Raw genomic sequence first — 24981 nt, 5'->3', positions numbered from 1 at the left:
CTGCAAACATCTGTCCCATGAGCAGTCCTTAACATTCAGAGCACACAAACGTGTTCTGACCTTAACTAAAGGTCATATTGATGATTTGGTTATTTTCATTTAAAGTCCTCAGTTCTCCCTGCAACTGTGTCCTACCTTTTCACCTGCAACTTGAAATATTTGAATTAAAATGGATTTAGCTGACGGGAATTATATTTCTGAGAGTTAAGACATCTTTCAGGTATGCTTAATTATAAATAATATAATCTCCCATTCGATTGTGTAGATGGTTTTCTGTATTTTCTGTCTCACAGTCTGAAAGCTTGTTCACAAAATGAAGAAAAGGGATGTCAAAATAATAAATAACAAATGTGGATGTAAACAAACAATCAGCTATTCTAAGTATAAATCACACTCACAATTTCAAAAGCATGAAGCTATCTTGGGAAGTTTTATTGTAAGCTACTGTAGGTACAGTGTTGCAACAATATGAGCTATGACTAACAATGAAAGGGAAGTTCACAATTTTACTGTTTCTCAATCATTTTCTCAATCTTTCCATCATATTTCCCACACTCTCTCGCTCCCATTTCAATTTCAGTTGAGTTTCTTTCAAAGGGACTTTCTTGTCAAGTGTAGAATATTTATACTGCCAGGGAAGAATAAAAAATAGCATCAACACCATAAATCCAACAAGAACAGTAAAGGCATAAACAAGTAAAAGCTTTGAACTGTCTTTCTTTAAACTACCACTCACATTCTACATTCTTTTTCTAAACTATCTAGCATTATCTAATTTTTTGTTTTAACTTGCTTTCTAAATTCTCTTTCTAAATTCAGCTCAATCTCTCTTTTTCTAAACTCCGTTAAACATTTTTTGGAAATCCTATTTGTTAATTCTCTCTTTTTAAACTCACTATCTAGACTCTGTTTGAACTTTCTTATCAGAGACATGTGATTTGAATTATGACACCGTAACTGACCAACTGTTATAACAACTGAATCTACTGTTTATCTGTTATTATTAAGATAAGTGGATTACTATTAAGATAGTATGATTACAATGAAGATAGGAAGATTAGTATTAAGATGGGAGGATTAGTGTTAAGATGGGAGGATTAGTATTAAGATGGGAGGATTAGTGTTAAAATGGGAGGATTAGTGTGACTACTAATTGAAGCTCTAAACGTAGCATTTGTTCACTAGTGAAATGCTTCTCATGCATAGCTAGCTGGCTAGTTAAGTTAATAGTGAACACCTGACAGCATAATATTACATGCTTTTAGCAAACCAGTGAATGCTAACCAACATAAGTTCTAGTTCTGGACTACGTTCCTCAATGCAATGTGGCAAAATACGTGCCTCTCAGTTTTGTGTAAAACGTGCATTCTGTAAATTTTCAATACGGTCATAAAAACACATCCGCATGAACAGTACCACAAAATGAATCCGCTATTCCTATCTGAAAGCAGCATGGCATGCCTGGGCCTATTTCGAATACTACAGGGGTGTTTGATTTAGCTTGCCCGGCACACTTGTCACAAGAGAGCACAAACCCCACCCACCTGACAAATCCCTCCCACCTGGAAAAACCCCACCCATCTGCCAAACCACACCCAGGTGTTCTTATGGTTCTGACGGTCCCTGGGCCCGGGTCGGCTGTCTGTGGAGCACGGTGGTTCTTCCGCTTGGTACTGCCGACCCCCATGTCCCTCGGTGAGGTCATCAATGAGACGTGAGGTTTTGACACAGGTGTTTAGTTACCAGGGCAACAATGTTGTACCGGGGCCCCGGGACCTGGATTAGAAACCAACGGGTCTGAGTGGACACAGGTGACCTAGATGTTGATGTCAGAGTTAACACACACACACACACACACCGCACACGTGTGTCCTGGATTATGATGTCAGAGTAAACATAAACAAATCAACACACACAGGTGTTCTAGACGATGATGTCAGACTGGACACACACACAAACACACACACACACACACACACACAGGTGTCCAGGTGGTCAGAGTAAACTATATCTTGGATGTGTTCTAATGATGTCATATCCTCTCAAGGTCTGTGTTCCACAACACTGTCTTCAGAGGGACACACAGACATGCAGAGACACACACACACACACATACACACACACACACACACACATACACAAACACACACACTGGCACACACACTGACATACAAACACACACTGTCTCACCACACACAAATACAGAAAAACAGACAGGCCATATAGACACACTCACATGAAAATGTACATATAGAGGACAGTGAAGACGACAAAACTATGAGATAACACATGGGATAATGAAGCAACCAAGAAAAATTATAAAAAGATTTAAAAAAACATTTCATATTGTGGATTCTGCAAAGTAGCCACCCTTTTCCATAGCTTTGCATACTCTTTGCATACTCTCACACATTCACTACAGTACGTCGGTCTGGCTGGTTTTCCCTGGCTTGGTTGGCTGTTGGATTAACCCGGGGAAACTGGCGGTAATGTTTAAGGGGATGTTTTCCGTGTAGCTCAGGGTTGATTTTGAGTTCAAATGTTTTAATTACAGTGGTTGATTTGTTTCAGGAGGCTCAGCTGGTGGGGGGGTGTGGTTGGAGAGCAGGAGGTGGATGTACCGTTGCGGTGGTGGAGGAAGGCGTGGCGTGTTCAGTGGGTGCCGCGTACAGCAGAATGTGGTGGTTGCGACGGGGGTGGTGTCAGGGTAATTAGGATGTGTCGGGGTAATTAGAATGTGTCGGGGTAATTAGAATGTTTCAGTGTAATTAGGATGTGTTTGGGTAATTAGGATGTGTCGGGTAATTAGGATGTGTCGGGGTAATTAGAATGTTTCAGTGTAATTAGAATGTGTCAGGGTAATTAGGATGTGTCAGGGTAATTAGGATGTGTCGGGGTAATTAGAATGTGTCGGGGTAATTAGAATGTTTCAGTGTAATTAGGATGTGTTTGGGTAATTAGGATGTGTCGGGTAATTAGGATGTGTCGGGGTAATTAGAATGTTTCAGTGTAATTAGGATGTGTCAGGGTAATTAGAATGTTTCAGTGTAATTAGGATGTGTCAGGGTAATTAGGAAGTTTTGAGGTAATTAGGATGTGTCAGTGAAGTTGGACAGAGTCCCGAATGTCTGCCTTTCCCTCTCTATGTATTTCTCTCTTTGTGTTTCTCTTAACTTTTCATTTTATGTCTCTTTCTGTCTCATTCCCTTTGTCTCTCTCTCTTTACGTCTCTTTGTTTCCCTCTCTCTCTCTTTTTTTGTTTCTTTATGTCTTTCCCTCTCTTTGTCTCTTTTTGTTTCTCTCTTTTTATGTCCCTTTATGGCTCTCTCTCTCTATGTCTTTCTCTCTGTGTCTCTGAAACCCATTATGTGTTACTTGTTCTTTCTGTCAAACCCTCAGGATGCTACGGTGGCAAACAGAAGAGGGAATGTCTGAGTTAAACTCTTTAGTAAACATAGCTAATTTAAAACACAGACACATCTTGACAACCAACCATCTGTGTGTGTTTTGTTCGGTTTAAGTGATTGTGTGTGTGTGTGTGTGTGGTTCTGTTTAAGTGTTTGTGTGTGAGCTCCTGTTAGGTCTATGTCTTCATGTGTGGACGTCCCCACAAAGATAGTAAAACCTGACAAATAATTCCCAACTAGGTAATATGGGATTTCTGTCTTAAAATATAGTTTTAGGGAAAAACATAGATTTTGGCATAGGTAAAAAAATAAAAATAATTTTAGTTCTAGGCATTATGGGTTTGTTTTATGGTTATAGTTAAAGCTTGGTTAAGTTAAAGGTTAGGATTAGGGTTTAGTTAAGATTAGGGTTAGGGTATTGGTTAACAAAAAAGGATGACAAATATGAAAAACAAACCAATGTGTGTTTTGTAGTTGTGGCTGTGTTCAGTTTGTCCCCAGGTGTGTGGGTGTGTTCAGTTTGTCCCCAGGTGTGTGGGTGTGTTCAGTTTGTCCCCAGGTGTGTGGCTGTGTTCAGTTTGTCCCCAGGTGTGTGGCTGTGTTCAGTTTGTCCCCAGGTGTGTGGTTGTGTACAGTTTGTCCCCAGGTGTGTGGGTGTGTTCAGTTTGTCCCCAGGTGTGTGGCTGTGTTCAGTTTGTCCCCAGGTGTGTGGCTGTGTTCAGTTTGTCCCCAGGTGTGTGGTTGTGTACAGTTTGTCCCCAGGTGTGTGGGTGTGTTCAGTTTGTCCCCAGGTGTGTGGGTGTGTTCAGTTTGTCCCCAGGTGTGTGGGTGTGTTCAGTTTGTCCCCAGGTGTGTGGTTGTGTTCAAGAGGCTTTTAACGTCGGCCATTTGGTCATATGGATCCCACAGGGTGAAGAGGTCACACAACATTCTCTTCCTCATGACCAGCTCCAGAGAGGAACTAGATGAGTCACATCAAATAAATGTAACGATGATCATCATTGAAGACAGTCACGTCGCAATAGTCACATACCCAGCAATGTGTAGACACCAAACCCACAGAATTTCCCCTCGGATATAAATAAAAGTTTATTATTTCACACACGCACACCCTAACCACTAGCATAACAAACAAGCTACATGGATAGAAAAATGGAAGTCTGTGAGAGAGATCCACGTTTACTGCATGTGTAAAGATGGTGACCTGATGTCCCCACAAAGCTAAGAGGTTAGGTTTAGCGTTTACGTTTAGAGGTTAGGTTTGGGGTTACAGTTTAGAGGTTAGGTTTAGCGTTTAAGTTGAAAGGTTAGGTTTAGGGAAAAACTTACAATCAAACATTTAGTTAAAAGTGGGATTTAGGTATTAGGGGAACAACGAAAACACGGACTTCTGTGTAAGAGTCAGGCCTCAGCTCATCAGCAAGGATAGAATGACAAATGTGTGTGTGTTTGATTTGTGGGCATGTTTCCTTATTGAGACTCGTCAAACATAGTAACACTGAATCAATGTCTGTTCAGGATGAATTCCCCACACATATGCTTTTTGATTAACAGGCTTATACAGTAACTCCCAAAAGTGAATACACCTCTCACATTTTTGTAAATATTTGATTATAACTTTTCATGTGACAACACTGAAGGAATGACACTTTGCTACAATGTAAAATAGTGAGTGTACAGCTTGTATAACAGTGTAAATCTGCTGTTCCCTCAAAATAACTCAACACACAGCCATTAATGTCTAAACCGCTGGCAACAAAAGTGAGAACACCTCCAAGTGAAAATGTCCAAATTGGGCCCAATTAGCAGTTTTCCCTCCCCGGTGTCATGTGACTCGTTAGTGTTACAAGGTCTCAGGTGTGAAAGGGGAGCAGGTTTGTTAAATTTGGTGTTATCACTCTCACACTCCCTCATACTGGTCACTGGAAGTTCAACATGGCACCTCATGGTAAAGAACTATCTGAGGATCTGAAAAAAATTATTGTTGCTCTACATGAAGATGGCCTAGGCTATAAGAAGATTGCCAAGACCCTGAAACAGAGCTGCAGCACAGTGGCCAACACCATACATTGGTTTAACAGGACAGGTTCCACTCAGAACAGGCCTCGCCATGGTCGACCAAAGAAGTTGAGTGCACATGCTCAGCATCATATCCAGAGGTTATATCTCTAAACGTCATATCTCTAAACTTGAACCTTAAACCTAACCTCTAAACTGTAACCCCAAACCTAACCTCTAAACTTAAACGCTAAACCTAACTTCTAACCTGAAATGAAAGGGACCTGCCAGTACCTCCTATGTCCACCCATTCTTCAGGTTGTCTTTGCCAGCATTGCTGCAGAGGTTGAAGGGGTGGGGGGTCAGCCTGTTAGTGCTCAGACCATACGCTGCACACTGCATCAAATTGGTCTGCATGGCTGTCGTCCCAGAAGGAAGCCTCTTCTAAAGATGATGCACAAGAAACAGTTTGCTGAAGACAAGCAGACTAAGGACATGGATTACTGGAACCATGTACTGTGGTCTGATGAGACCAAGATAAACGTCAGATGGTTCAGATGGTGTCAAGCATGTGTGGCGGCAACCAGGTGAGGAGTACAAAGACAAGTGTGTCTTGCCTACAGTCAAGCATGGTGGTGGGAATGTCATGGTCTGGGGCTGCATGAGTGCTGCCGACACTGGGGAGCTACAGTTCACTGAGGAAACCATGAATGCCAACATGTACTGTGACATACTGAAGCAGAGCATGATCCCCCCCCCCCCCCATCGGAGACTGGACCACAAGGCAGTATTCCAACATGATAACGATCCCAAACACACCTCCAAGACGACCACTGTCGTGGAAAACAAAAAAAGATGCAAAGACTCAGGAGCCTTCGAATCCGAAAGTAGACTTTATTGACGTCATAAAGCCGTGCTGATCTAATAATAATAACTTATACTTATATAGCACCTTTCATAATACCCAAGATCACTTAACAAGTACAGATCTGCAGAGCAACCAAGCCATGTTTGTCCGCAGAACAACCGACTTCCAAACCTTAAACACACATTTTTATACAGTATGGTTATACAATGATATTAGGTCCTCCCATTATGCTAATTTCTGGATGGATCCTTCTCCAATATTCCATCAATGTTTTTCACAACCCTCTGGGATTCGTTCCCCCAGCCACTACTTATCATGACTCAGCATATTCTTTGAAATGGAAAGATTTCCTTATCTATGGGTTCACTCATCCTCCCAAGATTTTGCCAAGACAGTCAAGGACAAGCTACAGGTCCTTGTGTCCTCCATATGAGATAACAAAACCCCCTCATTGCACTGACCATGGGAACAATAGTTCATCACTCTCTCTTAACAATTAAACTGTTTGGGAAAATAATATGAGCCCTGGTTAAATGTTTTATCAATTAACACTCAATTAATATACAGGTGATCACATGAGACGTTCTGTCTACTCTTCATCAGGTTAATGTGAAATAACATTTCATGAAAATATCCCTACACCACTGCCTTGCTAAAGAAGCTGAGGGTAAAGGTGATGGACTGGCCAAGCATGTCTCCAGACCTAAACCCTATTGAGCATCTGTGGGGCATCCTCAAACAGAAGGTGGAGGAGCACAAGGTCTCTAACATCCACCAGCTTTGTGATGTCGTCATGGAGGAGTGGAAGAGGACTCTAGTGGCAACCTGTGGAGCTCTGGTGAACTCCATGCCCAAGAGGGTTAAGGCAGTGCTGGAAAATGATGGCGGCCACACAAAATATTGACACTTTGGGCCCAATTTGGATATTTTCACTTAGGGGTGTACTCACTTTTGTTGCCAACGGTTTAGGCATTAATGGCTGTGTGTTGAGTTTTTTTGGGGGGACAGCAAATGTACAATGTTATACAAGCTGTACACACTACTTTACATTGTAGCAAAGTGTCATTTCTTTAGTGTTGTCACATGAAAAGATATAATCAAATATTTACAAAAATGTGAGGGGTGTACTCACTTTTGTGAGATACTGTATTTTCAAGGAAATTAAATAGGAGAATGTTTCCATGGAAACAATATGTAGAAACATAACTATAATAACACGCTGCTGTTGGTCTTTGGGTGGTTTAGTACATGCACACGCACATACCAACACATGCACACACACATAGACACACAAACACACACTACTGGAGACACACGTGAACACAAAAACACAAAAATGCTTGCTAATGCAGGCACATGTGAGTACAGAAACTTGCGCACACACACGCACGTACGTACAAACACACTGGCAAAGGGACATGGTCTCAAGTAGTACTTGAGGAAAGGGGCCCTTTCAGGTTTTCCGCTGAGTGGAGGGAATTCTGGGTAGTGGTTAATCCAAGGAGGACTCTGTGGTATTCACTTCTCTTTCTCTCTCTCATTCTCGCTCTCTTTCTCTCTGTCTTTCTCGCTCTCTTTCTCTCTGTCTTACTCTGTTTCTTTCTCTCTCTTTCTGACTGTCTTAGTCTGTCTCTCTCTGTTTGTCTTTGTCTTTTTCTGTCTCATTATCTCTCTCTCTGTCTTACTCTGTCTCTTTCTCTGTCCGTCCTTTTCAGTCTGTCTCCTTCTTCTGTCTTCTTTGTCCTAGACTCTATTTCTTGTCGGCACAAACTCACACACTCACACACACACACTCACACATTTCTTTAATTGTGTAGGTTTGTGGTAGTTGCTGAAGTGCCATGTCTTTGCTACCAGCCCCATCATCATTACGTCAACTCAGCTGACCAATCACGGGGTGTGTTTTTGTGTTTCTGACATAACTTTATGAAAGGGTCAACAATGTCCCCAAACTGTGTTTTAATCAGAAACATTTGACTAATGGGGATTTTTTTCTTTTGCTCACCCAAAAAGTCAATATTTTATTATACCAAAGATAATAAGTAGTTTCGGCATACGATGGCCTTTGTCAGAGACGCATTTAAAAAAAAGCAAGTGCTTTCTTTTTTCCTTGCAATGTTTTTCTTTGACCACAACTCACATTGGTAAAGTGATCTCCACTCCCTTTCCATTTAGCAAAAGGTGTTTTGGGGGGGGTTAAGTATTTAGAATTAGGGCAAAAGTTACAATTGGAGCTAGGATTAGAATTAGGGTTAGGTATAACTGGTACTTTTGTGTTTGAGAATGGTTAAAAAGAAAAGTTAAATCAGTACATTTCAGGCCTTCTTTAGTTTTTCCCTATTTAGGTACATTACATGACTACAAAAACATTAAAGATTGTCAATATGCCGCTCTATTTCTAAGATGTAAGCAACTTTAATTGTCATGTTTATTCAGTGCTACATAGTTCAGTAAACACATTGGAACTTGCGTCTTACAAAAGGATTGTTGATCTAGGCCGGTAGCCTTTTTAAATTAGCCACCTGACACGACTGGAATGTTTATTCTAGTTTCCTGCAACATAGCTGCGTGTTCTATGTATTTTTCACATGTATACTGTAGATAAATCACACACACACACACACACAAACTCCAACCTTGTAGCTTAGCGTTCTTTAGGGATTTAGTACTGCATCCTTCAACAACGCCCTGGAGCACAACAACCTTTGTTTCCAAGTGAGTTTTCTAACCTTCTCTACAAATCCGTTTTTACCCTATAAGGGACTCCAGACTGACTGTTCTCCTGTTCAGATCTAATTTATTGTACCCACCTGGTTTTCCCAGGTCAAAAGCAGTGTCCGGTTAGAGGGCAACAATACAAAAAGCAATTGGAACTGGCATAGTTTCAGCCCACATTTGATGATGTGTTTTAAAGCCTCCACAGTAATCAGCTCTGCATTGGTCCTGCTGTCCATGCTTACGCACGTGCTACAATCACACCACACCTCCTTGAATTGCTTCACAAACAGCTGGGACTCGGGGCTTTCCGCTACATGTTCTGTGGAACGACCTGTCAATCCATGTGAAGGACACAGACTCGGTCACTACTTTTAAGTTCACTTGACCGAACCCTCGTCTCTTCAGCAGGCATGTTTTACCTGAGAGGGTGTACCGTGTCATGACAAGGTGTTTCTGTCTGGTTAAGTCCCCTTGGGTTCGTGCAATGGAAGGAAACACTGGAGAAAATACTTGGCCATGGCTACCTCAAGGAAGTTAGTTGGTTTGTTGATGGTCGTTTCAAGGTTTGGGGCCTGGTTGGCCCTATCTGGGGGTTATCTCTATGCTCTATCATGGTCTAATTTGTCCCGTGTTATCTGGTGTCTTGTTGTATTTTAATATGACCTGAGCCCTGAATGGTCCTGTAAGCTCAAGGTAGTAGGAGCTGAGTTGCATCTTGTCGTTTTTTTTTTCCACGAAAGGGGTGTCCTCCGTAATATTTTGTGTGGTTGTACTCTTGTACACGTGTGTGTTTTGAGGAGCGTGCGTGTCAACCACCGACAAATCACTGGTGCATCTACAACCAGACCGCGTGGTTGTACTCCCACCGGCAGGAAAAGGAGTACAGCAGGAGTGAAATAGCAGCAGAATATGGACCCCGATGTTACTATGACCATACATGAAATTGTTTGCTAATCGACTTACTGTTAACTAGTCATCGTTTTACTGGTAATCAACTCATCAACACAGCCATTCACGAGGAGTAGGCAGCTGCGTGTGTGTGTGTGTGTGTCCCGCTGTGCGGAAGACAGATTGGCTTTGTGCCGTCGCGGACACCATTAGGGTCTCTACGGTATGTATTCTTCTCATGCCGCTCAGTCTTTTTGTATAGCGTGTTTGTGATATTATGTTCTAGCAGAGCTGGCTAGTAATGTGCCATCCGCACTTTTCTGGTTGGTGGAGATTTTGTGGAAGTCGTGCTGTTGCCTGTGTTGTTGTCATGGTAATTACTACAGCTTGTTCAAACATCTGAGAACAGTCACCGGTGGGTAATTCATTCCACTCAGAATATCCTCAGTGGGCACAGAGGAAGATTTGGCCTTTGCCGTCTGTCCAAATACATTCGTTTGGCCCAGTTGTTTCTACTGAATATTTGCCTACTTCAGAAATGCAACCGTGTTTTCAAGCCAGCAGTTTAATCCAGCCAAAACGGTAATTATCCCCCGTTTAACTTTTGACTGCCAATTCCTGCCGGGAACGGCTGCCTGAGGGAGGTTCTGATGAGCATGTGAGATTTGCGTCTTATTTAGTGCTCCCAGGACCTCGGGAAATACCTATTGCAATTTCTGACTCATCCGTCCTGCCTGCCAGTGAGATCTAACGCGGTTTTCCCCCGTTAGGGGCACGGACACCTAGTGCATGCTGTCGGTCATTGTTTCTTTTTTCCCAATGTGTCTTAGTTTCGGTTCTTTTAATTAAAATTCTCAGTTCTCTGTGTGCCTGGGTCCTGCCTCTGACATGTAAAGTTACAGCGGCTGAAACCAGGCCGAGCATTTCAACCGCTGTGTGTAGACAACGGCATCGTCTGTATTAAGTATCGGGGGGGGGGGGGGGGGGGGTCACTCTTTTTCCAGGAGGGTTACATTGACCTGTCTGTAATATTGGTCAGTCATGACCCCCCCCCCCCCAGGGGTGCAGGGGTTAAAGTGTGCAGGAGCCAGCAGGAGCAGAGCATGGTTGCAATGAGACCTGGGAGGAGCTGAGCTACGGAGCTCCTGCTGGCCAGCGGTTTAACATTTCAGATACAACTGGAAGGTAGAAAGCAGGTCTCTGCCCAAAACCCAATTTAACCCCTGAAGGCATTCATAGAATATTCTGTACTAAATAGCATGGCTATTTCAAACCTCTGACACTGTAGTGAATACGCTCCACTGTTAGTTGCGATGACACGTTCATGTATTATAATGTATTTACAATCTATTTTGAGATGGATGGAGATGCCATATCAGACAGCCCAGTGGCAGAACTGAGCCCAGAGGACCTGCTTATGTCACCTGCCTCTACCAGTTGCCCCATTCTGCACCAGAGGCCAGAAGAGGAAGACCTGCCTCAACAAGCTCCCCCACCCAGCACCAGAGGCCAGAAGAGGAAGACCTGCCTCAACAAGCTCCCCCACCCAGCACCAGAGGCCAGAAGAGGAAGACCTGCCTCAACAAGCTCCCCCACCCAGCACCAGAGGCCAGAAGAGGAAGACCTGCCTCAACAAGCTCCCCCACCCAGCACCAGAGGCCAGAAGAGGAAGACCTGCCTCAACAAGCTCCCCCACCCAGCAACAGAGGCCAGAAGAGGAAGACCTGCCTCAACAAGCTCCCCCACCCAGCACCAGAGGCCAGAAGAGGAAGACCTGCCTCAACAAGCTCCCCCACCCAGCACCAGAGGCCAGAAGAGGAAGATCTGCCTCAAAAAGCTCCCCTACCCAGCACCAGAGGCCAGAAGAGGAAGACCTGCCTCAACGAGCTCCCCCACCCAGCACCAGAGGCCAGAAGAGGAAGATCTGCCTCAAAAAGCTCCCCTACCCAGCACCAGAGGCCAGAAGAGGAAGATCTGCCTCAAAAAGCTCCCCTACCCAGCACCAGAGGCCAGAAGAGGAAGATCTGCCTCAGAAAGCTCCCCTACCCAGCACCAGAGGCCAGAAGAGGAAGATCTGCCTCAAAAAGCTCCCCTACCCAGCACCAGAGGCCAGAAGATGGCTGGGATGGCCTTTTGACAATTATGTTATACATTTCAGAATGAATCTTCTATAGTTTCTTGAACTTGTGCAGAACCCTCTCACTCATTGAACACATTTAGGCACATCTGACTCGTAGCCATCTGCCCGTCCACACACCAGCCTGAAGAGTTGTTTGCATATGTGTTTAAGTCATATGCTCTTACATCTTGTGCTCTTGTGGAGATCTTTGAGGATTTCATTGGTATTATATAATAAATAAAACATCAGCCTTGTACTCCTGTCGCTGCCTGCCTGCCATCCACCCTTGTTGCATTGCTGATCTACATTCTGCGTTACCACTCCAGTGTCGCTGGCCACCTCCCACGTCTACCCTGCTATTTTCGTCACAACCTAAACTCAACACTGGCCTACATAAAGCCAACTGACATTTACATTTTCTCTTGAGGACCGAAACATTTGGCTCCGTCTACAACCACAGGGATTACTTTGTGCTCTTGGTTAAGAAGCCAACTGACATTTTACTTGTTAACGGTAGGCCTTTTTTCACCCACTGGCGAAAGTTTGAATATCTGAATGAACAATTTGGCCTTAAAAGGTAATGTAGTCTTCTAAGCCCAACAGCAACAACTGGACCTCCTTTCTAGGTTCTGTTTGGCCCCGCTGTGTTGTCTCAACTTTGTTGCTCTTCAGGATTTTAGGTTTGGAATCTGTTTACAGTTGATGTTTAAATGGATTTGTGAAAAAGACCTGACTGACTGAAACTCAAATGTGTGCAAGGAGATATTACTGGAAGACACACTCAGATTTTCTCTCAGCATTGTGACCTTTGGCATCTCCGCCCACAACATCCCATTGCAGTGATGAGACATCCTGAACAGCTTCACAGATGACAGGTTTCACAACAAAACGGGTAATTGTGTGTTTGTTTGTCAGAATCAGAATTAGACTGAATTAGAAGAGGACATCCAACTGGAGCCGAGAGGGATTCAACATGATCTTAAACTGCCTGGGAGATGTCATCTGTAACCAAAAGGAAGCCAACGTGAAATCCCAAGTCAGTGAAAGTTCCTCCATGTGTGGGCAACGCTCTTTCGGCAAAAACCCTCCCCATATTTAAAAAAAATTACGTTTGTAAATGTGCGTTGACCCAGTGAAACCAACAGAATGGGTATCTCCTCCACATTGTCATGACCATTCTGGTATCTCCTCTGCAATGTCATGATCAGTCTGGTATCTCCTCTGTGATGTCATGACCAGTCTGGTATCTCCTCTGCAATGTCATGACCAGTCTGGTATCTCCTCTGCAATGTCATGATCAGTCTGGTATCTCCTCTGCGATGTCATGACCAGTCTGGTATCTCCTCTGCGATGTCATGACCATTCTGGTATCTCCTCTGCGATGTCATGACCAGTCTGGTATCTCCTCTGCGATGTCATGACCAGTCTGGTATCTCCTCTGTGATGTCACGACCAGTCTGGTACCTCCTCTGCGATGTCATGACCATTCTGGTATCTCCTCTGCGATGTCATGACCATTCTGGTATCTCCTCTGCGATGTCATGACCAGTCTGGTATCTCCTCTGCGATGTCATGACCAGTCTGGTACCTCTTCTGCAATGTCATTACCAGTCTGGTATCTCCTCTGCGATGTCATGACCAGTCTGATACCTCCTCTGCGATGTCATGACCATTCTGGTATCTCCTCTGCAATGTCATGACCTGCCATTCAGTACAACTTCCTGTTATAATGACCCGGTGACCTTTGGCTTATCAGAGTTTCACAGGTGGAAAACATGACTGGACACTGGCGCCACCTCCCATCACTCCCTTCCTGCCGTGAGGAAACCTATTGCCGTGACACCCTATTGGTTCCTTCCTGAAAGGCTGGGGTCGCTGCCGGGTCGTTGCCATGGGAATTTGTCCCATGTATTGTACAGCCAGGTTGCTCAAACTTTTTCTCAAACTACATCAAAATCCCAGCGCTCACACACACACACACACACACACATGTCTAATGCTGACGTTGTGTCATTACTCTGATGTTTTGAGGGTGTTTAATTGTGGTTTGAGAGGCTGTGTGTTACATTTGATGGCATCCCTGTAACAGGAATGTCACAGTAAACAAAGATGATTCTGAAAGTAGGCCTGCTTATTCACTGGACATGCAATGTAAACTAATGTTATGTGAGTTATTGAATGTGTGTAGGAAGGAGATAGAGGAAGAGAGTGTGTGGAAAGATATTGCAACGCTCAGCTTTCTGTCAGACCTAGCCCTGGTTTGAGGTTCACCCAATTAAGGTCAGGACATTTTGGGCAGGTCCTCACTTTCACTCTTCATTTTATAAGAGTTAGAGCAAGGCTTGGAATTAAGGTTAAGTTTAGGCATTATGGGTCAGGTTTAGAAATTAATTAGCGGTAGATTATGTTTAAGCATAGGCCTATCAGTAACAGTTATGCCTAAACAGAATCCACTGCTAACAGTATTGTTTGTGTGTGTGTGTGTGTGCGTGTGTGGTCCTAGAAAAAGAGAGAAATGGAGAGAAAGGAGTGAGAGAGAGAGGGGATAAGAGAGAGACAGAGAAAGGAGGAGTGAGAGAGGGGATAAGAGAGAGACACAGAAAGGAGTGAGAGAGAGAGGGGATAAGAGAGAGACAGAGAAAGGAGGAGAGAGAGAGGGGATAAGAGAGAGACAGAGAAAGGAGGAGAGACAGAGGGAGAGACAGAGGGAGAGACAGAGGGAGAGGGAGAGACAGAGGGAGAGACAGAGGGAGAGACAGAAGGAGAGACAGAGGGAGAGACAGAGGGAGAGACAGAAGGAGAGACAGAGGGAGAGAATCCCAGGAGGGAGGAAGTGCCTTTACCTTCATATTTTTATAACAACACAGTAAATTCAGTTATCTGAGTTATCTTTGGAAGTTGGAATTCAAATACCATTTCCTTTGTGTCTGTCTGCGTGTGTGTGTGTGTGTGTGTGTGTGTGTGTGTGTGCGTGTGCGTGTGCGTGTGTGTGTGTGTGCATGTGTTGTGTAACAGATGTATTCCCTCATATAGCCTGTTGGGTAAACACTAGGACTGTGTCCTAAATGGCTCAGCAACCCCTCTGTGGGCCCCTACTTTCCACCAGGACACGGTGAAACTAGTGGTCTTCATAGGGAACAGGACGTCACACGGGAGGGTTGGAGGCCCTGGTGACGTCCTGCCAAGAGGAAGTACAACAGACGTATGTTAACAAACACACACGCAACACACACACACACACACAGAGACTAACACACTACAGATCTCTTGAACCTCTTCCTCCTATCCACTCTGAACTCCCTCCTCTCTCCTTCCCCCACAAATCCCCCCCCCTTGAATCCCTCCCCCCTTAAACCCCCCCCCCTCCTCTCTCTCCTTTCCTCTCTTCTTCTTTCCTCTCTCGTTGTGCAGTCCCTCTCTTTCTCTGCTCCTCTCCGTGTCTCTGCTCATCCTATTTCACTTACTCTGAGAATTGAGGGGGTGTTGAGATAAGAGCGGGCAGATGTTTGCTCTTCTGTTTCAAAGGATTTTGAGGAGGTGAACATCACTTGAAAGAGTGGGCGATGAGCAAATAAAACCTCACAGGATCCAGGAATGGGGCGCAGGTTACTCTGGCCTTACGTCAGATATTTGGGATGAATGGATTCCACCAGATCTCTCCTCTGTTGGTGTGTTCACCTCAGGAGATCTGATCCTGATCCTGATCACATGATCCTCCAAAACACATGTCTCAAGTTAGCAGTATTTATGTCAGTTGTCACTGTTTTGTTTTCTAAACTGTTGTTTTGTTTTCAAGTCAGTTGTCACTCATCTTCTTCTCTAAAGTCAGTTGTTTCTCTTTGGTTTTCTAAAGTCAGTTGTCACTCATATCTTGTCAGCTGTGACTCTTATTTTGTCTTCTGAACCCATCATTGGTTTGCAGGGTGTTATGTTTCAGTTGGAAAGAGGTTTATATGGATGACCATGTGACTACACATTTTACATGTATCCAGCTCAAGCTCACCATCAAGTGGCCAAAAGTGGAATGTCAAAGTGCAACTAGACATTAAATGTTATTTCAAAAGGCTTGACTGTACAGCAACTGAAAATGCCCTACCTGAACTAAACAGGGATTCATAAATCAGCACACGCATCAACATTTCTTTCGTTAACATTTATTTCCAAAACAGACCATAAACGTGTGTTTTGACCGTTTGTTAGAAACAAGTTTTACGAAGCGACTTTCAATACAGTGTGACATCAATGCTTTTATTTAATTTAATATACAGCTTCAACATGGTAACGATGACCCTGTTTCACAGGATGTGCAGTTGCAGGGGGTGTGGCAACAGCAGAGGATGGGTGTGGCGACCTGTCATCAACATGTCACACAGCAAGGGGCACAGGTGATTGGCTGGTTCAGGCTGCTGAGAGGAAGGGCGTGGAGAGAACACACAAATTCAAATATTTGCATCAACTAATTGTTTTATTTTACCAATCGGTCAATGCATCTTTCATCAGACTCGAGGTAATCTGGACTTAAGTCATTGGTCGTGTTTAAGAGGGTCAGAACTGCAGTGTAACAAGGGGATTCATTTAGACTGTTGGGCATCCATCTGCACTCGTTCTGATCCGCTTGAACAAGGCCCTCAAAGACACCGTCTGGGACTTTTGCAAGGAACAAAACCTTTTCAAAACCTCCCATTTTTGACTGGATGTGTAATATGTTGTTTACATGAGCACCACCTAGATGTAAATCACTATCATAACCCCGATGTAAATCACTATCATATCCCAGATGTAAATCACTATCATATCCCAGATGTAAATCACTATCATATCCCAGATATAAATCACTATCATATCCCAGATATAAATCACTATCATATCCCAGATGTAAATCACTGTCATATCCCAGATGTAAATCACTATCATGTCCTAGATGTAAATCACTATCATATCCCAGATGTAAATCACTATCATATCCCAGATGTAAATCACTATCATATCCCAGATATAAATCACTATCATATCCCAGATATAAATCACTATCATATCCCAGATGTAAATCACTAACATATCCCAGATGTAAATCACTATCATATCCCAGATGTAAATCATTAACATATCCCAGATGTAAATCACTATCATATCCCAGATGTAAATCACTATCATGTCCCAGATATAAATCACTATCATATCCCAGATGTAAATCACTATCATATCCCCGATGTAAATCACTATCATGTCCCAGATATAAATCACTATCATATCCCAGATGTAAATCACTATCATATCCCAGATGTAAATCACTATCATATCCCAGTTGTAAATCACTATCATATCCCAGATGCAAATCACTATCATATCCCAGATGTAAATCACTATCATATCCCAGATGTAAATCACTATCATGTCCCAGATGTAAATCACTATCATATCCCAGATGTAAATCACTATCATGTCCTAGATGTAAATCACTATCATATCCCAGATGTAAATCACTATCATATCCCAGATGTAAATCACTATCATGTCCCAGATGTAAATCACTATCATATCCCAGATATAAATCACTATCATATCCCAGATGTAAATCACTATCATATCCCAGATGTAAATCACTGTCATATCCCAGATGTAAATCACTATCATGTCCTAGATGTAAATCACTATCATATCCCAGATGTAAATCACTATCATATCCCAGATGTAAATCACTATCATGTCCCAGATGTAAATCACTATCATATCCCAGATATAAATCACTATCATATCCCAGATGTAAATCACTATCATATCCCAGATGTAAATCACTGTCATATCCCAGATGTAAATCACTATCATATCCCAGATGTAAATCACTATCATATCCCAGATGTAAATCACTATCATATCCCAGTTGTAAATCACTATCATATCCCAGATGTAAATCACTATCATATCCCAGATATAAATCACTATCATATCCCAGTTGTAAATCACTATCATGTCCCAGATGTAAATCACTAACATATCCCAGATGTAAATCACTATCATATCCCAGATGTAAATCACTATCATATCCCAGATGTAAATCACTATCATATCCCAGTTGTAAATCACTATCATATCCCAGATGAAAATCACTATCATATTCCAGATGTAAATCACTATCATGTCCCAGATGTAAATCACTATCATGTCCCCGTTGTAAATCACTATCATGTCCCAGTTGCACATTGAATTCCAAATTTAAAAGCAAGTGTCAGTAAGCGTTAAATCATTTTCGGTGATCCGTTTTCCCTCGACGTCACCACTTTCACAATCAGTGGACAAAAATCCCAGACGGCGTCTTTACAACACAGACCTTTGAAGAACGTTGTAGAGTTAAGTGGGATTATGGCTCTGTCCTGGCTGACCTTTCACGGTGACTTTAGCCGTGGCTTCACTGGAGCCCACATGGTTGGTTGCCACACATCTGTATGTCCCACTGTCAACAAGCTTCACCCGGCCAATCAGGAGCTTGCCTTCCTTGGTGGTCTCTGCCCCCGCGGGCATTGTGGCCCTGCCCACCCGGGTCCAGTGGAACGCGATTGGGTGGGAGCCGTGTGCGAGACACTGGAGGCGGAGTGCGTCGCCCGGGCGTAGTTTCAACTGATCAGGTAGAATGGTGGTGTATGGAGGTGCTAGGGAGACACAGGGGAGGACAAGTGAGGAGGTGTTGTGTACCGGCTTCAATGTGTGTGTATGTGTGTGTGTGTGTGTCTGTTTGTCTGCATTTGTGCATTTTTTACTAACTTGTTGGAGCCCCAAAATCCCAAATGGTCCCCACAATGAAAAAGGTGTGTGTGTGTGTGTGTGTGTGTACTCACAGTCCACCTCTAGTTGTGTGTGTGTATGTGTGTGTACTCACAGTCCACCTCTAGTTGTGTGTGTGTGTACTCACAGTCCACCTCTAGTTGTGTGTATGCCTCGCTGTATCCATGTATATTCGTGGCGTTACAGATGTACTGTCCTGAGTCCTGACGCCCCAAACTGGTCAGTGTCAGAACGCCACCCTCTACCGTGTGCTGCCATGGCAACGGGGCACGCAGCTTAGACCAGGAGATGACAGGAGGGGGGGAACCTGTGTGTGTGGGGGGGGGGTATGGATACAGGCCCGAGTGTATTAATACTCATTGTTTTGTTAAGAACCTCTGATGACACTATTACTGATCCAGAATCGGCTGCAATAAACATTTGTTTAGACATCTTGTCATGGTCGTTGAACTAACATTTAGTCGTACTGTTTAGTACTAAGAGCCTTGCTCAAGGGCTCATCAACATACTTTACCTCTCAGGGATTTGAACCAGATACCATTGAGTTATTGGCTCTACCCATTATGCTATTGGTGGTCTTGATCTATCTGCTAGTCCTGTGATTACAGTATCAAACTGATCCATCTACTAGTCCTGTGACTACCGTATCAAACTAATCCATCTATTAGTTCTGTGACTACAGTATCAAACTGATCCATCTACTAGTCCTGTGACTACAGTACCAAACTGATCCATCTACTAGTCCTGTGACTACAGTACCAAACTGATCCATCTATTAGTTCTGTGACTACAGTACCAAACTGATCCATCTATTAGTTCTGTGACTACAGTATCAAACTAATCCATCTACTAGTCCTGTGACTACAGTATCAAACTGATCCATCTACTAGTCCTGTGACTACAGTATCAAACTGATCCATCTACTAGTCCTGTGACTACAGTATCAAACTAATCCATCTATTAGTCCTGTGACTACAGTATCAAACTAATCCATCTACTAGTCCTGTGACTACAGTATCAAACTGATCCATATACTAGTCCTGTGACTACAGTACCAAACTGATCCATCTATTAGTTCCGTGACTACAGTACCAAACTGATCCATCTATTAGTTCTGTGACTACAGTATCAAACTAATCCATCTACCAGTCCTGTGACTACAGTATCAAACTGATCCATCTACTAGTCCTGTGACTACAGTATCAAATGGATCCATCTGCTAGTCTTATTAGTCCTGTGACTATACTGCACTGATTTGCAATATGTTATTGCCTCTGATTGATTACATGTCTAGATGACTGACTGACTGATTTGTTTATACATTTTTTGTCTATTGATGTATTGATGTATTGATTTATTTTTTTATTTTTTTACTGATAGACTAATTTATTGATGTAATTATTCCTTACTTGATTTATTTAATTTATGTACTTATTGCTTTATTTATTTATATACTTATTGCTTTATTTGTTTATTCATGTACTCAGTCTTTTATTGACCAATTGATTTCCTGATTGGTCATTATTACCGCTGGCCTGACACTGCATGGTAACCGTCTTCCCCTCCACCGCTATCAACTCCGCCGCCGACACCGACGCCATGGGGGCCGTGGCTCCGCCCTGGACACCTTCCACGATGACCTCCACCTTGACCTCCACGATGCCCTCGCTGTTCTGAGCCTGACAAACCCACACCCCAGCGTGCTCAGGACCGGCTGCTGCCACCTAGAGGACGGAGGGCAGCTGAGACGGGCGCCGGAGGGCAGATAAGGGGTTGGGAATTTATGTGTGAGTGTGCATGTGTGTGTGTGTGTTTGTATATGCGGGCAGAGTGTCCTACCTGCATAGTGTTGTTGTCCTCAGTCGCCGTGGTGACCAGTGGTGTTCCGTTTCGTTGCCAGGTAACGGTGGGCCGTGGCTTGCCTGTGGCGCGGCATTCCAGAGACACGGGCTCACCCACCCGTACACGCAGGGGCCCGACTGGGGTCACCTGCACCTTGGGGGAATCTGATGGTGGGGAACACACACACAGACAGACACACACACACACACATTACACACTTTCACTTCTTCTAGTAGTAATCAGACAGATATACTGTATACATACGTAGGCAGGGTTTTGTTTAATGATGTGGCTCCACATTCCATCCACCCAAGGTGGAATTGTAGCCTCAGCATTCCCTCCCTTCTCCGGGAAGTCTTTTAGGGCATTTAATTCCACGCTGTTGTTGGAGCTTTATTCTAGGGCTGTTCTTCCCTCTTCCATCCCTATTCCTGGAGTTCAATTCCAGGGTTATTCTTAACCTCCTCCCTCCCTATTTCTGGAGCTCTAGTCTGGGGCGACCCCCCCCCACCAAAATACACACACCTGCCGATCTGTCTTGAGGCCAGGTTAAGGACCAGTCACTCACATTTGATGGTCAACAAGGTTGTCATGGTGCTTCGTCCTGCTGAGTTGGTTGCCACGCAACGGTACTGTCCTTGGTTATTGATCCTGGCGTTAGCGATGGTTAGCACTGATCCATCCGGGCCTATCTTCACATTGTCTGCCGACAGACCAGTTAGAACCAGTTAGAACCCACTGGATCCACAGACTTCCCACAAACAGTCTGTGTGTTAGTGTCTGAGTACCATCAAAGGGTTTTGTGTTTGTGTGTCTGTGCATGGATGTGTGTGTGTGGGTGTGTGTAGGTGCATGTGTGTGTGCATGGGTGCGTGTGTGGGGTCTGTGTGTGTTTGTGCAGCCCCACCTGCCAGCGGACTGTTGTTTGTTCTTTTCCATTCCAGACGGACAGGCTGCGACCCACTGACCACCCGGCAACGGAAACTGACAGACTCCCCCTGGCGGACCCCCGCTGCCTTGGGTTCAATTGAAACCACTGGGACCTGAGCACATACTGGAGGAGGGACAGAGTTAATAAAGCTCTGGAGGAGGGACAGAGTTAATAAAACACTGGAGGAGGGACAGAGTTAATAAAACACTGGAGGAGGGACAGAGTTAATAAAGCTCTGGAGGAGGGACAGAGTTAATAAAGCTCTGGAGGAGGGACAGAGTTAATAAAGCTCTGGAGGAGGGACAGAGTTAATAAAACACTGGAGGAGGGACAGAGTTAATAAAGCACTGGAGGAGGGACAGAGTTAATAAAACACTGGAGGAGGGACAGAGTTAATAAAACACTGGAGGAGGGACAGAGTTGATTAAGCTCTGGAGGAGGGACAGAGTTAATAAAGCTCTGGAGGAGGGACAGAGATAATAAAGCTCTGGAGGAGGAACAGAGTTAATAAGGCTCTGGAGGAGGGACAGAGTTAATAAAACACTGGAGGAGGGACAGAGTTAATAAAACACTGGAGAAGGGATAGAGGTAATAACTCTATTAACTGGGTGGAACTGTTTGATGCATTTTTCCCTCATACATAAAAGCGTGCACACACACAGACACAACCACACACAAAGACACGACAACACACACTTGGGGCAGAGGGTATGGAGTTTATAACACAAAAGTGTTTGACCAAAGACAGAGGGGATGAAGTTTATAACATAGAAGTGTTTGACCAAAGACAGAGGGGATGGAGTTTATAACATAGAAGTGGTAGACCAAAGAAAGAGGGGATGGAGTTTATAACATAGAAGTGTTTGACCAAAGACAGAGGGGATGGAGTTTATAACATAGAAGTGTTTGACCAAAGACAGAGGGGATGAAGTTCATAACATAGAAGTGTTTGACCAAAGACAGAAGGGATGAAGTTCATAACATAGAAGTGTTTGACCAAAGACAGAGGGGATGGAGTTTATAACATAGAAGTGTTTGACCAAAGACAGAGGGGATGAAGTTCATAACATAGAAGTGTTTGACCAAAGACAGAGGGGATGAAGTTCATAACATAGAAGTGGTTGACCAGAGTCAGAGGGGATGAAGTTCATAACATAGAAGTGTTTGACCAAAGACAGAAGGGATGAAGTTCATAACATAGAAGTGTTTGACCAAAGACAGAGGGGATGAAGTTCATAATATAGAAGTTTTTGACCAGAGACAGAGGGGATGAAGTTCATAACACAGACACACAGGGGTCGTTGACACTAGAGGGCACAGGATTCTACACAAATAGGGTCTGGGAGGAAGGGTAGAGGTAAAACACACACACACATACACATACACACACACACACACACACACACACACACACACACACACATACACACCTACACATACCCACAAATACACATATACACAGACAAACACACACACACACATACACACACACACACACACACATACACCTACACACATACACATTCACACACACATACACACACACACACACACACACACACACATACACACATACACACATAAACAGGAGGCTTGTATTCACAGAAGGCAGATAGAAACAGAGGACTCTGTCCACTTTTAGTGATATACATCTCAAAGTCATGCAGGTATGCACGTACACATACAAACACACACACACACACACACACATCTGTGAGTGGACAGTCAGGGAGTAGAGTACACAAATGCCACCCCAGAGCAAACATCCAATCAGACAGACAAACATGCAGTTCTCGGCAGGACTGGTTTCCGTGACTAAGCCAGTGTAGATGGACCTTGCCTTAATCTAATATAAAACACCTTTGTAATGTGCTTTTAGCTGTAACAAAACAACAGTTCATCATGTAAAACATCCCACATCACTGCAACAGCGGTTCAACAACTTTACAACCATTCAGCCTACGGAACCACCCAACAGAAGCAAAATAGCAATGAAACGTTTTATTATCTACATCTTTTTATACCTATTTCTATTGCTGTCGTTGTGTAGTGGTGTTGTTTACCTGTCCACAGTAGAGAACAGAGGACCAGACCTGTGGTGGAGGATTCCATGGTGAACAGAACAACACAAACGATCCCCTCTACTACCAACAACCTCTGTCTAACTGTCTCTCCCTCACTAACCCTCCTCCTCTGTCTAACTGTCTCTCCCTCACTAACCCTCCTCCTCCCTCTAACTGTCTCTCCCTCATTAACCCTCCTCCTGTCTCTCTCTCTCTCTCTCTCTCTCTCTAACTGTCCCTCCCTCACTAACCCTCCTCCTGTCTCTCTCTCTCTCTCTCTCTCTAACTGTCTCTCCCTCACTAACCCTCCTCCTGTCTCTGTCTCTCTCTCTCTCTCCCCCTCTAACTGTCTCTCTCTCTCACCCTCCTCCTGTCTCTCTCTCTAACTCCCTCCCCCTAACTACCCTGACGAAACCCCCCTTTCCCTGAACTTCAGTCTTTTGCTGGGTGTCTCCCTTTCCTTTCATCATCTCCCCCTCTCCCTCCCTCCCTTCAGCTGACCAGGACAAACAGAACGGCTGACTGACAGACGGCCAAATAGCTACTCTGGTTGAAAGACAATGTATTGCATATTAAACCGACTGCAATAAAGACGCAAGTCTGTGATTTCTGTCAGCTCGTTGCAAAAGCGTCTCGGTCGAGCAGAAATGGTCCCAGACATTTGTGTACTGTGTCACATACACGCAGGGCCGGTTCTGGGCATAACCAATATAAACGGTTGACCCAACCGCTAGGGGACCCAACCACTAGGGGAGGGGGCCCCAAGTAAAATGTTGCTTAGGGCCCCCAAAATTCTAGAGCTGGCCCTGTATATATGCTTATTGGTGCCTCAGGTCATTAAAACCACTTGGTTTCAAACTAGGGATTCAACGTCTAACTGAGATGTTATAGTCAACCTATTTATAGATTAGGCACAAATAAACAACATATTACACTGAACACACCAAAATGTGAGGTTTCAAAGAAATTACACTGCGAATCCCGAAACTCCCAGAGTGCTTGGTTCAGCCGTGTCAGTCCCAAGGCAGGGCAGGCCCCAGTTAAGCAAACCTCGACTGAAGGTCCCTACCTTTTCTCCGGCACGCGAATCATGTAATTTAATAGATGTACTTGTTTTTTCTTTTTTGGGGCAGACAGACAGAGAGGCAGTTATCCCGATTGTATAAGCAGTCAATACATCATTATTGACACCCCATGCATTTCCATTAGTAATGACACCCCATGCATTTCCATTAGTAATGACACCCCATGCATTTCCATTAGTAATGACACCCCATGCATTTCCATTAGTAATGACACCCCATGCATTTCCATTAGTAATGACACCCCATGCATTTCCATTAGTAATGACACCCCATGCATTTCCA

General features: G+C 43.9%; 1 protein-coding gene across 2 annotated transcripts; it reads right to left on the bottom strand.

Moving 5' to 3' along the window:
- Positions 1–16225: 16225 nt before the first annotated feature.
- Positions 16226–23766, bottom strand: LOC105031595 (basement membrane-specific heparan sulfate proteoglycan core protein). Of its 2 annotated transcripts, none has more exons than XM_020049482.3 (8): positions 23615–23766; positions 21528–21674; positions 21189–21323; positions 20618–20784; positions 20307–20502; positions 18906–19085; positions 18379–18645; positions 16226–16404 (listed from the first exon to the last, which is right to left on the bottom strand). In XM_020049482.3, the coding sequence occupies exons 1-8, from the start codon at positions 23661–23663 to the stop codon at positions 16397–16399; spliced, it is 1149 nt and encodes a 382-aa protein (XP_019905041.2). In that variant the 5' UTR covers positions 23664–23766; the 3' UTR covers positions 16226–16396. The 2 variants fall into 2 exon arrangements, with proteins under 2 accessions (XP_019905041.2, XP_019905042.2); XM_020049483.3 differs by having other exon boundaries at positions 16226–16401.
- Positions 23767–24981: the final 1215 nt, after the last annotated feature.

This window comes from Esox lucius, chromosome 9 (genome assembly GCF_011004845.1).
Source record: "Esox lucius isolate fEsoLuc1 chromosome 9, fEsoLuc1.pri, whole genome shotgun sequence".
In the NCBI taxonomy this organism is placed as follows: Eukaryota; Metazoa; Chordata; class Actinopteri; order Esociformes; family Esocidae; genus Esox; species Esox lucius.
Note: the sequence above shows the minus strand (reverse complement) of the source record. Positions and strands in the feature narration are given on the sequence as shown.

What these genes read in the sequence shown, in the direction of transcription:
- LOC105031595 (XM_020049482.3), bottom strand. Translation starts at nt 23,663, where the DNA reads ATGGAATCCTCCACCACAGGTCTGGTCCTCTGTTCTCTACTGTGGACA. An exon ending in AACCTTGTTGACCATCAAAT is followed by an intron (nt 20,785 to 21,188) that starts GTGAGTGACTGG and finishes CCCCACCATCAG; the next exon opens with ATTCCCCCAAGGTGCAGGTG. An exon ending in AGGACAACAACACTATGCAG is followed by an intron (nt 20,503 to 20,617) that starts GTAGGACACTCT and finishes TCCGTCCTCTAG; the next exon opens with GTGGCAGCAGCCGGTCCTGA.